General features: G+C 31.6%; 1 protein-coding gene and 1 pseudogene across 1 annotated transcript; one reads left to right on the top strand and one right to left on the bottom strand.

Annotated features, from left to right (window-relative positions):
- The first annotated feature begins 405 nt into the window (after positions 1-405).
- LOC131646191 (AP-5 complex subunit mu-like) lies at positions 406-6,327 on the top strand (annotated as a pseudogene).
- Positions 6,328-10,089: 3,762 nt separating this feature from the next.
- Positions 10,090-11,353, bottom strand: LOC131609828 (probable carboxylesterase 17). The gene has a single exon (XM_058881640.1). The coding sequence runs from the start codon at positions 11,288-11,290 to the stop codon at positions 10,244-10,246; it is 1,047 nt and encodes a 348-aa protein (XP_058737623.1). The 5' UTR covers positions 11,291-11,353; the 3' UTR covers positions 10,090-10,243.
- Positions 11,354-14,372: the final 3,019 nt, after the last annotated feature.

Genomic DNA, 14,372 nt, shown 5'->3' with positions numbered 1-14,372 from the left:
AATAAGCGCTAGGTGAGAAATGTAGGCGAAGAACTCTTAAAAAGTGTGTGTAAGGTAACGTCGGTCTAATCACATGGATTAACGGTTTAAAAGCATTGCTATCTAGCATTCCGATTAGACTTTGTGTTGTTCTTACTAAGGTTAAGTTTAAAATTGAAAGATACTTAACTGTATTAACATTTTTATTCACTTTTTTTAGAATTGATCTTATCATCATTAGAACAAGTGGGGGCTGTTGTAAATTATTAACAATTAATTACCATAGGTGTGTTCCAAAATGACAAGAAAATACGCATTTGAAGTTTGCGTTTTGAATTTGAAATCATGCAACACTTCGTGAAGTGTTGCAGTAGGCAGTTTCTTTTATGAACTCAAAAATAGGCAACACTTCGTGAAATTTTAAAAATGCGAAACAGTAAAACCTTTGAAAACTGTTGTAGTCGGCGAAACAGTGCAACGTTTAAAAAGTGCTACTGTAGGCGAAATAGTGCAACATTTAGCAAAAGTGTTGCTAAAATTGTGAGTTTCATCAAGGGTCGCAACCTTATGAAACAACATCAATTTGGCCTATAAATTGAGCATTTTAGATTCAGAAAATTTCATTAAATAAAATTGACAGCCTCTTCACCAAAAATTTCATACACTCTTTGTTACATTCGAGTTTTTGTCAGTCTTGCGCAAATTTGATAAAATGTTAAATTATCCTGAGAATTCATGCGTTTCAACTCTAAGACATATTTGAGAGTGTTTAAATACTTATAAAAAAAAGTGATTTATTAACTATTCTAACATCTATCCATTTAATTTACAATTAATTTTTCTAACAATTTATGAATGTTATTCATTAGATAGAATAAAGAAAAGTGAAATGCTAAGTATACATCAAAATAATATACGGTTCTACTTACCTTTGCTTTTTTTAATAATTTTTTTTGTGTATTGGATTTTGTATAACACTAGAAAATATTTGAAATAGTGATGGTGTAAGTACGGTGTACAAATTCCAGTGTAAACATAGCAATCCTCTAAAGAAAAAGCTTATACAAACTCATTAAAACCTCTAAAGAAAAAGCTTATACAAACTCATTAAAACCAAGAGTATAACGCAAAGCAACGATAGTGGACTCTCTTAAACCATGCAATTTTAATGACAAATTGTTAAGCCCCACTCGGTAACTTGCTAGAAATTCAATTTTCGAGAAAATTATTGTTATACAATTGTACCATAAATTTCTATTGAAACTTTTCATTTACCAGCTTTATGAACAAGATTATCTTCATAATTTACAAATTGTGTACAAGCATGACTGCCCCAAACAATTTAGAGGTCATGTTCTATTTTAAAATTAAACTCTTAATAAATAAATATCATAAGTTTATTGTACTACGAGACATAACATGATACTTACTCATATGTATATATATAATAGTAAAATAAATATTTAAATTAGTGAAAAATCCTATATAAAATTAGGCTAAAATAAATTTATAATATCTTTTAATAATAATATATTTGATAAAATTTAAAAATATTATTTAAAAATAAAATTAAGCAACCCAACTTTTATATATATTTGACAATATTTCATCATAAAAATTAAAAATAAAATTAAGCAACCCAACTTTTATATATATTTGACAATATTTCATCATAAAAAATTAAAAATAAAATTAAGCAACCCAACTTTTATATATATTTGACAATATTTCATCATAAAAAATAAAAACGGAAATGAATTAGTTTAGGCTAAAATTTTAATTATTAAATTATAATGTCATTATTTAAATATAATGTTATTATTTAAAATAAAATTTGAAGAAATTGAAGTAAAATAAAATTTAAAAGATCTCAAGCGTAGGCTGATGAATAGGATATAAGAAATTTATTTCAATAATTTATATGATATTATATATTATATATTAATAAAAGAAAAAAAAAACTGATTAAGTTAATTGTGGGCCAACAACGATTCAATGTTATAAATGTACATAAAATACCAAAACCAGAGATTGATAACGTATCTACAATATAAGAAAGTTAACTGATCTGGAAAGTACATTTATGCCCCTTTGCTTCTCTAAACTGCCACATGGACACCTTACTTGCTCTCCTTTTCTATACCACCGAGTCTGATTTCAAAACAAGCCAAAGAAAACCTTTTCAGATTTTTGAATATAATAAAAATACTTTTATATTGCTATGTTTCTTGAAAAACACAATTTTACACTCTGCCATACTCAAACTCTTTCTCAAAAGTCTTTTCATTAGGTTTTGTTATTCTCTTTCTATCTACCTCAATCTTTTTCCTCTTTCTCCAACTCACGGGCGATTTGAAATCAAAGCCAGCTTCCATCTTCATCCATCTTCAACCTCTCCATCTTCTATCTTCAACCTCCCAAGCGGTTTCATCTATGCACAAATTGTCCCTCACTCACCCACGATTCTCTCATTTTTCCATATCTCAGATCCCTCCCATGTTCTTTCTCTTTCTTTCCCTCTCGTCCTTTCTCTCTTTCTTTCTCTCTCACTCGATGATTTGTTTCCTTCTTCCTTCTTCTTCCTTCTTCATATCCTGCTTCCTTTTTCCTCTTCTTTCTAAGCCGTAATAATACCGTCCAAGTTCTTCCCATAACAAATCAAGATTCTATAACACGTCGCTAACGAAGCCCTAACTGAAGCCAATAAAATTATTGAACTCAATCATACAGATGCGATTTTGTATCTTCTCATTGGTATTTGATTTGACTAATTAATGTTGTTTTTCACAGGAATTGGACATTGGTAGCTTAACTGGTGTTGAGCTTCTTAAATATCTGTCTGGTTTTTGAATTCAAGTTTTCTAAGAAGCTTTGAGTTTTGAAGATGGTGGAGATTGGAGAATTTTGAGTTTTCACTCTTTAGAGAGTTAGTTGTTCACTGGAAACTGGATCTGTAAATGGCTGGTTCTTGCAAAAAGTTAGATGTTTAGCTTTATTATTGTATGATTTTATTTCCCAATCGAGTTTTGATTAACTTCTTTGGTTGATGTCCGCGAACTCTTGGTTTTGGTAAAGAATGTAGACGGTCATTCTTACGGTGCTGGAGATAAGAAAGCTATCGAGGAAAGATGTGAGCAGGTTTGTTTAAATCTCCTATTTAATTTGATTTTACCATTTTCATATAGATCTAGGTCTGGTTTTTCAATGATGTTTCTTATGATTTTTTTCATGTTATGAATTTTGATTTATGGACTAGGTCTGCAGTTGAAAATTGGACTTCAGAAGAGAAATTACAGAAATATTGGCCAAGCTTACGGGGGTGTTGTTCTGCTTAAGGTTCATATGGTTATTTAAGCTGACCTTGCTTAGTTATGGTCTTTTATTACATGTTAATCATCTTAAGGTTTTTCCTTGATAAAACAAGGATACAGTAACAGATGTCTCTGGTATCCTCCTTCTGTCGTGCCTCCATCTTTGTCCTCTGGTCTCCTCCCTCTGTCGCAATTGTAGCAGTTGTAGCACTTTGTGTTCGGTATGAAGTAGATTTCAAATAGTTGTTGGTGAGGTATGAGTTATGATCCAATTAGAAATAATATCATGTTATATAGTGATGATTTCGGACTAATATTTGAATTGATTGATTTTATGAACATGTAGGTTTTGATTTGGTTATTGTGCCCTTCTCTTTTGCTTAATTTCTATGGTAACTCTTCAGTTTTTGTTTTAAGCTTATGTTTTTTTCTTTTGGGTTGGAATATATATTCTTCATTTAATAGTTATGTGTATATATGTGAACTCCTTGTATGGTGTGTCATGTTTTGCATTCTTATTCCGAGGTTATTACGGAGAGGTTGTTCGAGGAAGAAATTGGTGGTTTGAAAAAGTTATTCAGGATGGTTGATTCTGAAAGTAGTGGAACCATAACATTGGTGACATAATTGTCGGTGATATAGTAGAACCTGAAGTAATCATAGCTGCAGCTCCCTCTGTTGGTGGACTGTTTGATTCATTAACTGGTAGTATGGGCATATCTTCTCGGGCCAAACCTCTAACCCCGCAAGTTTGTTCTTCCTCTCCTATGGGAACAACTAGACAAGGATCTATCACAGTCGATACTCCAAAAATGGGGTCTAGGCCTTTATACAAAGATGCACTCAGAACATTTATCAGTAGTTCAATGCCCTTTGGTTGGTACCTTTTATTATGGTATTCCTCATCTCATATTTTTGTTGTTGTTTTACAAGTTAAGCTTGAAATTACCTGTTGCTTGCAAATTTATTCCATCAGTGTATATTTTATATACAGGCACACCCTTGGTCCTTAATTATTCCAATATTTTTACCATCAAGGCTAATGGTTTTTCTGCTTCAGATTTGGCCCCTACAAACCAGAAACAACTAGCATGGAAGTCGTATATATTCAAAGGAAAGAAGAGAATATTGAGTTTCTGGTCAAATTAACTGTAGAGCTGATCTGGAAGGGTTGCCAGATGTATCATTTCCCTTAACAGGATTAAACACCGCCAATATTGAGGTTTCTTTATACCATCTTTGTGCCCAAGTTTCAGACCAAGGTCCAGATAAGCAAGGGGTGGTGTTTTCTCTGCCGTTAAGTAATTTTGTGTTGATGTGTTATTAGGCAACTTATGCTCTTGGACCTCCTGTAAAGGGATTCTATCAGTTGTCAATGGTTTTTGTCGACAAAGGTGTATTTCTATTCAAGTTATGTCTAATGGAAGGTTACAAGTCTCCTTTAACAATTGAGTTCTGTACTGTGACTATGCCTTTTCATAGGAGGAAGATAATTACCTTGGATGACACTCTTTTCATGGGAACCATATCAATTTCAGACCACTCCGTTGAATGGAAAATCGTGACAAGTGGACGGGGAATGAGTGGAAAAAGTATTGAAATGACATTCCCATGAACAGTCAAGTTTGCACCATGGAAAAAACAAGTGGTTCCTTCCTCTAGGCCACCCTTTGGAATGATTGTTGACGAGGATAGTGATAACAAGGCAGAAAATGCTAGCAATATGGTTAATGGAGAATATTTGATGGAGAAAATGAACAAGGATCTTCCTTCCGTTGATCTAGAGGATCCATTTTGCTTGCTAACATACAATTATGCTAAAGTACATGCCTCCCCATTAGTATTTTATGAACTTTTACATTTCTTTATTAGCCAAAATCTGTTTGATTATTTACTTTTTCATTTTTCATTAGTTTATTATGTCATTATAATATGTTACTTTCCTGTGTTAGCTGCTTGATGCTTAGAGTATTAGTTGTTATCTTTTTGCGCGTAGAAATTACATTTGTTGAATGCACGTTAAAGTCCTGATTCCGTGACAAATTGGTTTTCTTATATAGATATATACTTATCATACAGGTATCATTCAAGGTTGTCGGGGCATCAGTATCTGTAATTTCCATTGATTCGAAATTTGTGAGTCTCTTTCACTTTTGGCTGAAACCCTTATTTTAGACAGAATTAAGATCTATATAATTTTATTGAAGTAATCACAAATTCACCACTATAGGAGTCATCATCCTTTTAATGTATGTCTGATTATATGTGTATATTGCAGTTAAGCATCTATCCAGCTGTAGAAGCACCGGTCGAGTTTTCACGGCAGGTATTTGTTTGTTTTGTGTCTGTAATATCGGTGATTCATATTTTAAGGAAACCCAAAATTTTCCGATTCTTCCTGTGTCAATGATATATATTCATTATCATGTACTATTTATTTTCCAGGTTACTTCTGGGACTATATTTTATGGAATACTCTTAGTAAGTGCCCACATGTTGCTACAGTGTGAACATTAGAATGGCCGTGGATCTGAATCTAATCAGAGGTGGCATCATCTGATATTTATAGAAACTATGATAATGTTTTTTAGTTCTTTGTAAAATTCAGGATTATAAGCTATTTTTAAGAACGTATTTAAAAGTTAGCACAACTGCACTATGTAGAAAGCATGGATTTAGCCAACTTCTTCATTAAGGTTGGTTGGATGAAGAAACTTCACTGAGATGGAGCAATATAACTATAGCTCTTTTCCTACACAGTTTATATGGGAGCTCAATGATGATACACCAGAGGGTCATTTACCTTTGACAAATGCACTCAGAGGAACACTGTTGCTGAGTAATATTTTTAGCCATCCAGCTTTTGATGCAGTTCAAGACGAGGTTGAAGTTTCATTTGGGGGAATGGAGCATTCAAAGGGTTGAAAGATTCATCAAAGACATCAGCTCAAGAATATCCTCAAAACAAACTATAGTTTCTGATAGAGTTGAGGACAAAGTTTACAATAATAAAGTCTGCTGAATGCATAGAGAAGAATGTAACTTAATTTCTGTTTTCATTTTCAAATATATACATAGTAATTATTGATTCATCAATCATCAAAAGATGAAGGTAGTTGCTTGAATTGTTTCTTTTGCTTTATTAAGGATAGTTGCGTTTTTTTTATTTGTTTGGAATTTAGGGTGTCAAGTCAATGAGTTTGTTGATAACATACTATAATTCTACTATGCATTTGAATCATATCTTTTATGTGTCTTTTAATTTAAAAGTAAAACACTACTCACAAGAAGGTTGTTTTACATATCTTATTTGTTAAAATATATTCTGAAACTTTACATAAAAATATAACCCAAAAATTCAAAATATATGTTTGATAAAATAATTTAGGTGCTTATACATTTTAAAGGACCTCTTGAATTTTTACCGATATATTACATTGATTAGATAGAATGGTTATATAAAATCATATAGTTTTCATAGATTATCAATTTAAATATTTCAACATTTAGTGGTAAGAATAATGAATTAGGCTTTAAAATAAAAAGTTGAATATATATATATATATATATATATATATATATATATATATATATATATATATATATATATATATATATATATATATATATATCGCTAATCAATATTAAATAAATATATAATTATATATATATATATATATATATATATATATATATATATATATATATATATATATATATATATATATATATATATTATTGATTAAAATATTTTTGCATATCTTTATTATTTCACTCATTATTAAAATAATTTTGTATATCTTTATTATTCCACTCATTATTAAAATAATTTTGTTTTTTTTTTAAATATATCTTATAAATATAATAATTTATTTTAGTAAAACAATTTTTTTTCTTATTTACATTTTTAATGCATTTTGAAAACAAAAATGTACGTACCATACCTGTACCTGGGCTAACGCACGGGTAACACACCAGTACCGTGTGAGCACACAGGTGACATACTAATTTCGTGCAAACGCGTGGGTAATACACCAGTACGGTGTGAGCGCACAAATAATCAGGCCAAAATTCATGTGAACGCACAGGTAACACACCGTGTGAACGGACGGGTAACAAGACCAAAATCAGTGTGAGCGCACGGGTAAGAGACCAGTACCCGTGTGAATGCACGGGTAATCAGGTCAAAATCTGTGTGAACGCACAGGTTATATATGATTAGTTGAAACATATTTTATTGATATTTTAAATCATTGTCTTTCAACAACGATTTAGTTTTACTTTTCAACATTAAAATATATATACTTTTAATTTTACATGTAATACTTCTCGATTTAAAATTAAATATGAAATCTATCTGGTATATTCGGTCCAGCCCAAATCTATCTGAATACTTTTTGCCGTTCCAATTCTCGCGTTCTTTACTTACCACCTTTTTGGGTTACCAAAATATTGCTTTTAATTCAATTAACATTCCAAATTTCTACATTGTTTTATAATAATATATTAGTTAAATATGATATTATCTTAATGTACATTACTTATTTTTTCATCTCATATTTTGTGAAACTACTAATTTATTTTTCAAACAACTGATTTTGGCATATCGATTAAGTTATTATTTTAATCAACCTACTAATAATATTCAAATATAGTTTTCAAATATAGTTTAAGCTACTTCAATATTATCTTTTTGATAATTTCTTCAGATATTTTAAGCCTTTTCATTGTGGCGAGCAATAAACCTTATATGGTGCAACCGGTCCAGCCCACACCAGTACCCGTGCGGAAGCACGGGTATTCCACTAGTTTTAAAAAGAAGATGTACATTAAATATCAAATGCCGAGAATCGAACGCGGGGAATGTTACTTCCAAAACAATCCAACCACCACTCGTCTACACAAGTTACTATGACTATGATTGGAATTAGTTGTATATGTTATTTAACATTAGGCCCATTTATTCAATTTGAGGCCCTAAAGATTTAGAGGCCCTGTGCGGTGGCACTCCTTGTACACCCACAGAGCCGGCCCTGTGTACGAGTATATAGTATGTACACATATAGATATTTAAACATCAATAAAGGACAAACAAAAACAAAACAGAATTAAAGACTCAACATGAAGGACTTGACAGGATCCATCATTTGAACAACTCTTATTTAGAAACCTGAGATTTACTCATAATCTAAAAAGCATGTCCAACACCTTCAAACACTTCATATTCAACTCTTTCACCTATTCTTCCCAAACCATCACAAAACTCCAAGTTTCTATCCTTCAATATATCCAACTCAGATACGCACACCAACACATTCATCTTCAATTCCTCCAATTTCATCAATGGATTACACCATGGATGATCACGATCTTCACCGAACGGTAATGCCAATCGCCAATTGTGATACTGCAAAACAGGTTTGTGAATCTCTAAAAAATAAGTATAATACCAAATAGGCTGGACCAGAGAAGTATGTTGTTAGTCACTACTCATAATATTGGATGGTAGATAAAAGGTCCGTGGAGGGTTAATTTCATAAACTTCAAAAGATTGTTTATGAGATCATCATTGAAGGTATGTCTTTAGATGAACAATTCCAAATTGTATTTTTTTTATTGACAAATTACCTCCAAATTTGAAAGATTCTAAAAAAAATCTTCGCCGCAAAAAAAAAGAATTTTCAATTGAGATTCTCATTATTCACTTTCGAATTGAAGAAGAATCTCATAGATAAGATAAAAAAAGAATATTTTTTGGTTATTTGAAACAACAAAAAGAAATTCGGTGCGGTTCTAAAGCCATTTGACAAACCACTAAAAAATAAGAACCGCAATATTATGAACTAAATTAAGAATGAGAATCCTTCAAGGGTCCCAATTGCTCCAATAGCTAGGAAACAACCACGATTCTAAAACCTAATGTTTCTCCTAATGTATAGGTTAATCTGACTAATGAGCAACTTATTGATATGATCACTGAAATCAAATGGTTGGTGAATAGACATAATGCCTTTCATCATGTCTTTTATGATCGTGCGTGTAATGTTTAAAACCTACACGGATATTGAAGATAATAAGAAAATATTGTTGGAAGATACTCTTGCCACTAACAAGACTTTGATTTTGAAGGATGTTTAGAAAAAGACTTATTTCTGAGTTTCTTTTGAATAAGGCAATGTCTAGTCAATTTATTGGGAAAGATTTGTACACCATCACTAAGAATAATTTTTTTGTGAAATTGATATGTTTAAGATTTTTATTAATGAAGTTGAAAGTTAATTTAGTAAGAAAATTAATAGGTCTCGTAGTGATATGGGAAATTGAGTATGATTCTAGTTTATTTATTGAATTTTATAATCAATATGAAATTGTACATGAAATCAATGCACAATTTTCTCCTGAAATAAATGGTAAAGCAAAGAAAGAATGAAATTCTTTCTGAACTAGTCGTTGTTAATATGTTGAATTATGGTGTTGCATCTCATTCGTGAGAGGAAACTCTTATTCTTAGTAGAGTTCTCAAATCTAAAAAATAAGATCTCTCTTTATGAGATATTGATGAAAAAACAATCAAACACGTATCACTTTAGAACTAGGAGTTATGTGACTTATATCAGAATTCAAGATATGAAGCAAGTTAAATTCACTAATAGAGTCTATTAATGTATATTCATTCGAAGATAAGAATAGAGCATATTGCAACACAACTATAGTGGAGTCTCTTGAACCATGCAATTTTAATGACAAATTGTTAAGCCCCACTTCCTAACTTGCTAGAAAATTAAGTTTCAAGAAAACTATTGTTATACAAATATACCATAACTTTCTATTGAAACTTTTCATTTACCAACTTTATGAACAAGATCTACTTAAATGTTTACAAATTGAGCAAGAGTATAGTATGTACAAACACAGATTTAAACATCAATCAATTACAAAAAGAAATCAGAGAATCAAAGACCCAACATGAAGGATCTGAGACTATCCATCATTTGAACAACTCTTATCTTAGAAACCTCTGATTTACTCAGAATCTGAAAAGCATGCCCAACACCTTCAAACACTTCATATTCAACTCTTTCACCTATTCTTCTCAAACCATCACAAAACTCCAAGTTCCTATCCTTCAATATATCCATCTCAGATACACACACCAACACATTCATCTTCAATCCCTCCAATTTCACCAATGGATTACACCACGGATGATCACGATCTTCACCGTACGGTAACGCTAATCGCCAATAAGCATCAGAAGCTGCTAAATTCAAAGCAGAACCAGATAATTGAACCATACACTTCTCAGATAATGTTCTTTCTTTTCCACCAAAAAATGGTTGTATCAAAATAAGACCCTTCAAATTCAAAGGCCTTAAAAAAGCATCCTCACTTGAATTTGAATCTACCCTTTTGGCAACATTATAAGCTATGTTACCTCCAGCACTGTCACCTCCTAAGAAGATACTAGAAAAGTTGCATTTTTTAGTCCACCATTCAAATTCACTACTAGTACTAGCATCATTTTGATATAGAGATTGTTTTTTCAACCATGTTAGTGCATTGAAGCCATCATCATAAGGTGCTGGAAGAGGATTTTCTGGTGCTAATCTATAATTAACCGACATGATTATGCAACCGAGTTTGGAAGATAGCATGGCAAGAAATTCATGGTAGCAACTCCAAGCTGCAGAACCAACACAGAAACCACCACCATGAAAATACACCAACAAAGGTAGTTTTTTCTGTTGAGAATTTGGAACATAGAAACGTGCCCAAATGTTTGTAACATTGTCAATGATTATGTCTCTTGAGATCACATTCAAATTTGGACTTAAATCAGGTGTGACACATGGAACAATATTGGGTCGTTCTATGTATCCATTTTTGTGTACTTTAATAAGACCTTTGATTTCTTCAACAATGGAGGAACCATGGTTTTGTTGATGGTTTTTAGTACCATGTTGGGTGATAAGGGTTAGATTTGAGGTGAGAGTAGTCATATTGGTTTTGGTGAGTGAAGCAAGAAATGAAAGAATGAGTGATGTTATTTTGTGGTGATTTGGGTTTGAAGATAATGCATTTTTTGTGTCATTTATATACACAACACAAGGAGTGGAAAAAAAATAAAAAACATTATAAGTGGGAAAAAGGTGGTGAATGAATGTTTAGTTGGTAAAGTAGAATGTTGTAAATGTGTCGACTTGAATTCACATGTGGTGGGTCATCTTCATTCTCAAATGTGCCCTTCAACTTTTTTTCAGAGTTCGCACTTCACATCAATCTAAGTTGAAAATTGGAAAATAATGCGGTCAAAGGGAATATTGAAATTTGGCATTGCACCAAGGACGCAAGACACAGAGCTCTGGATAAACTAGAGCAAAACTTAAGTGACAAGTCTACAATAATTAGAGTCTAGTGAAGTAGGAAATAAGGAGGAGATTAGTATGCATAGATAACATGAGATAGAATCGATATATTGCTACTAAAAATTTTAAGACATTATTTATGAGTCACATCTTTTATATATTTAACATTTATTCATTCATATGTAATGTGTAAATGTGATTCTATCAATCACACTTGAATATAATATATTTTTTTTACAATTGTGAGTTTTTACATCCTATAATAAAATTCAACATAAAATGCAACTTTCGCTGATTCACCAAGTTGAATTAAACTTTTATGCCATTTGTTGGAGAGGAGAGTCTAAGGAAGACGAAAACAACAACAAAATCAATGTTCTATGACTACAAGAGCATGGAACACCACATCTCCACCCCAAAATTTTAAGTCCTACAACCTCTCTCTCTCTCTCTCTCTCTCTCTCTCTATATATATATATATATATATATATATATATATATATATATATATATATATATATATATATATATAAGGTGTGAGATTCTCCACGTCCTTGATCCGACACCACGAATCTCTCGCTCCCTATAAATTTGAATCGAACTTTAATGCCCCTGTTGAGACTTAAGGGGGAGCCTCACTGAGTTAGATCAACATAATGAGTCATTTTTCTTATAAATATAACATTTTACCTATACATAAACAATGTGAAACTCATTCACTCACAATTAAACACATTAGTCACTTTCACACATGTGAGTTTCCACCTCTTGTAATAGGATTCAACATTAGATTCAACTTCCGCTACTCGCCTAGCCGAGTCTATCTTATATACAACTTGTGGAGGAGTATAAAGAAGGCAAGGGTAACAGCAAAATCAATGTTCCAAGACCACACGAGAGAAGACATTGCATCTCCATCCAAAACCTTATGGCCTTATGTGTATGAGTCTTCTCACTTATAAAATGCTCAACATCGTACTATAAATCTCAATTGGCACATTAAAATATCTCTCACTAAAGTGTGACAATCTATCATTCTTGTTCCACATTAGGAATATTTCGTCCCCTCATAAAGTCGAACTATTTCTTATACAATTGTTAGGACTTAAGAAGGGGGCCTCGTTGGGGTGGATAAACACATTATACTTAATTGATCACACTTGAATTTCAATAATCCTCCTTTAAGTGTGACTCGCCTCCATTTCTATATTTTATCCATACTGGAACCTTACTTTCGTTCATCTGTCGAGATAAATTTAGGCTTTTATACCACTTGTTGGGGAGTCCAAGGAACGTCAATCGCACTAATGGTCTAAACATCTAGATCCAAAAGAGACACTAACACCACATCTTCGTCCAAAGCCTTAATACATTAGGAATATGAGTCACCTCTCTTATAAATTCATCACTCTACTCAATTATATGAGATGTATGACCCAACCTTTCACAAATGAAATCAACAATCAGCCACACAAAGTGTCAAACTTCAACATCCCCGTCAAACCTAATTAGAGTGTGATACAACTTGTTGGAAATTTCGAGGAAGGGGGAGAAACAACGAAACCAATATTCTAGATCTATTAGAGAAAGAGACACTTCATCTCCATCTAAAACCTTAAGATCTTAGGTGTATGATCTTCTCACTTGTATGATATTTAATTTATACTATTTCATTCAATGTGAGACTTTAACTGACACATCAAACCATCTCTCTGTAAAGTCTAAAACTAGCTTTCATTTATCTAACAGCACAAATATCTCCTCACTAAAAGAGAAGAAGACACCGTATAAAACTATGTCATAAATTGTGTATAACTATATTTTGTATTTTAATCAATAGTCTTAATATTTATCATCTTTCTTTGCCCAAAGAAAAATAACAAACTAGTAGTGATTCAGTGTAAAAAATATGGTGTCATATTGTTATAGGCAACCAAGAAAATGGTCTCATATATTAAGAAGAAGAAAAGAAGAGTAAAAGCCTTAAAAGTAATGTAGCTTGAAATTGTTGACATTTTGAGAGACAATTTAACTTAGTGGAGTGCAAACACTATGGGCTATAATATTAGGTTGTCTCCCATTAGCATCATTTCAGGAACACTATGAGACAACATTAGACAAATGAATTATAGAACAAGAATTATAGATATTTCTTTTGGAAGTGATAATTGTCCTATGGGTCATGAGTGTGGTAATGTCATCTTGTTGCGTTTGGTGAGGCCCTCATGGGGTCACAAAACATCCAAATATGGAAGCTCTATGATCGCTTAGTTGCTTTTTGATGTCCATTGAACTTGCTCCTTAGTGACCACCCAATATATTTGGGACTTCAAAATAAACAAATGGAGCTTTGTGGTCAAAGCTGAATAATGCATGTCGTTTTTATTGGAAAAGTTTATTGATTTATCAACTGTATTTTGTTATTTTGAGTTACATTCATGCATCTTTCTAATGTACATCTTGTCTAACATAGTAAGTCACATTATCTCTATGAAATGGATATTTTTAAATTTATAATTGATGGTTCGAAATATATTGTTTTTTATTTAAATCTCTGTATTTTTTTTATTATTTAATATTAATTATTGTAAATATTTTTATTTGTTTTTAGTTATATTCTTTTGTTTTATTCTTTGTAAAATTTTATAATCAAAGATTTCTTTGTAATATATATTTAATTTTAATCTTTATAATATACATATTATAATGACAAAAA

The sequence above is a fragment of the Vicia villosa genome, linkage group LG1 (genome assembly GCF_029867415.1).
Source record: "Vicia villosa cultivar HV-30 ecotype Madison, WI linkage group LG1, Vvil1.0, whole genome shotgun sequence".
Lineage (NCBI taxonomy): Eukaryota > Viridiplantae > Streptophyta > Magnoliopsida > Fabales > Fabaceae > Vicia > Vicia villosa.
This window is presented reverse-complemented; position numbering and strand designations above follow the sequence as displayed.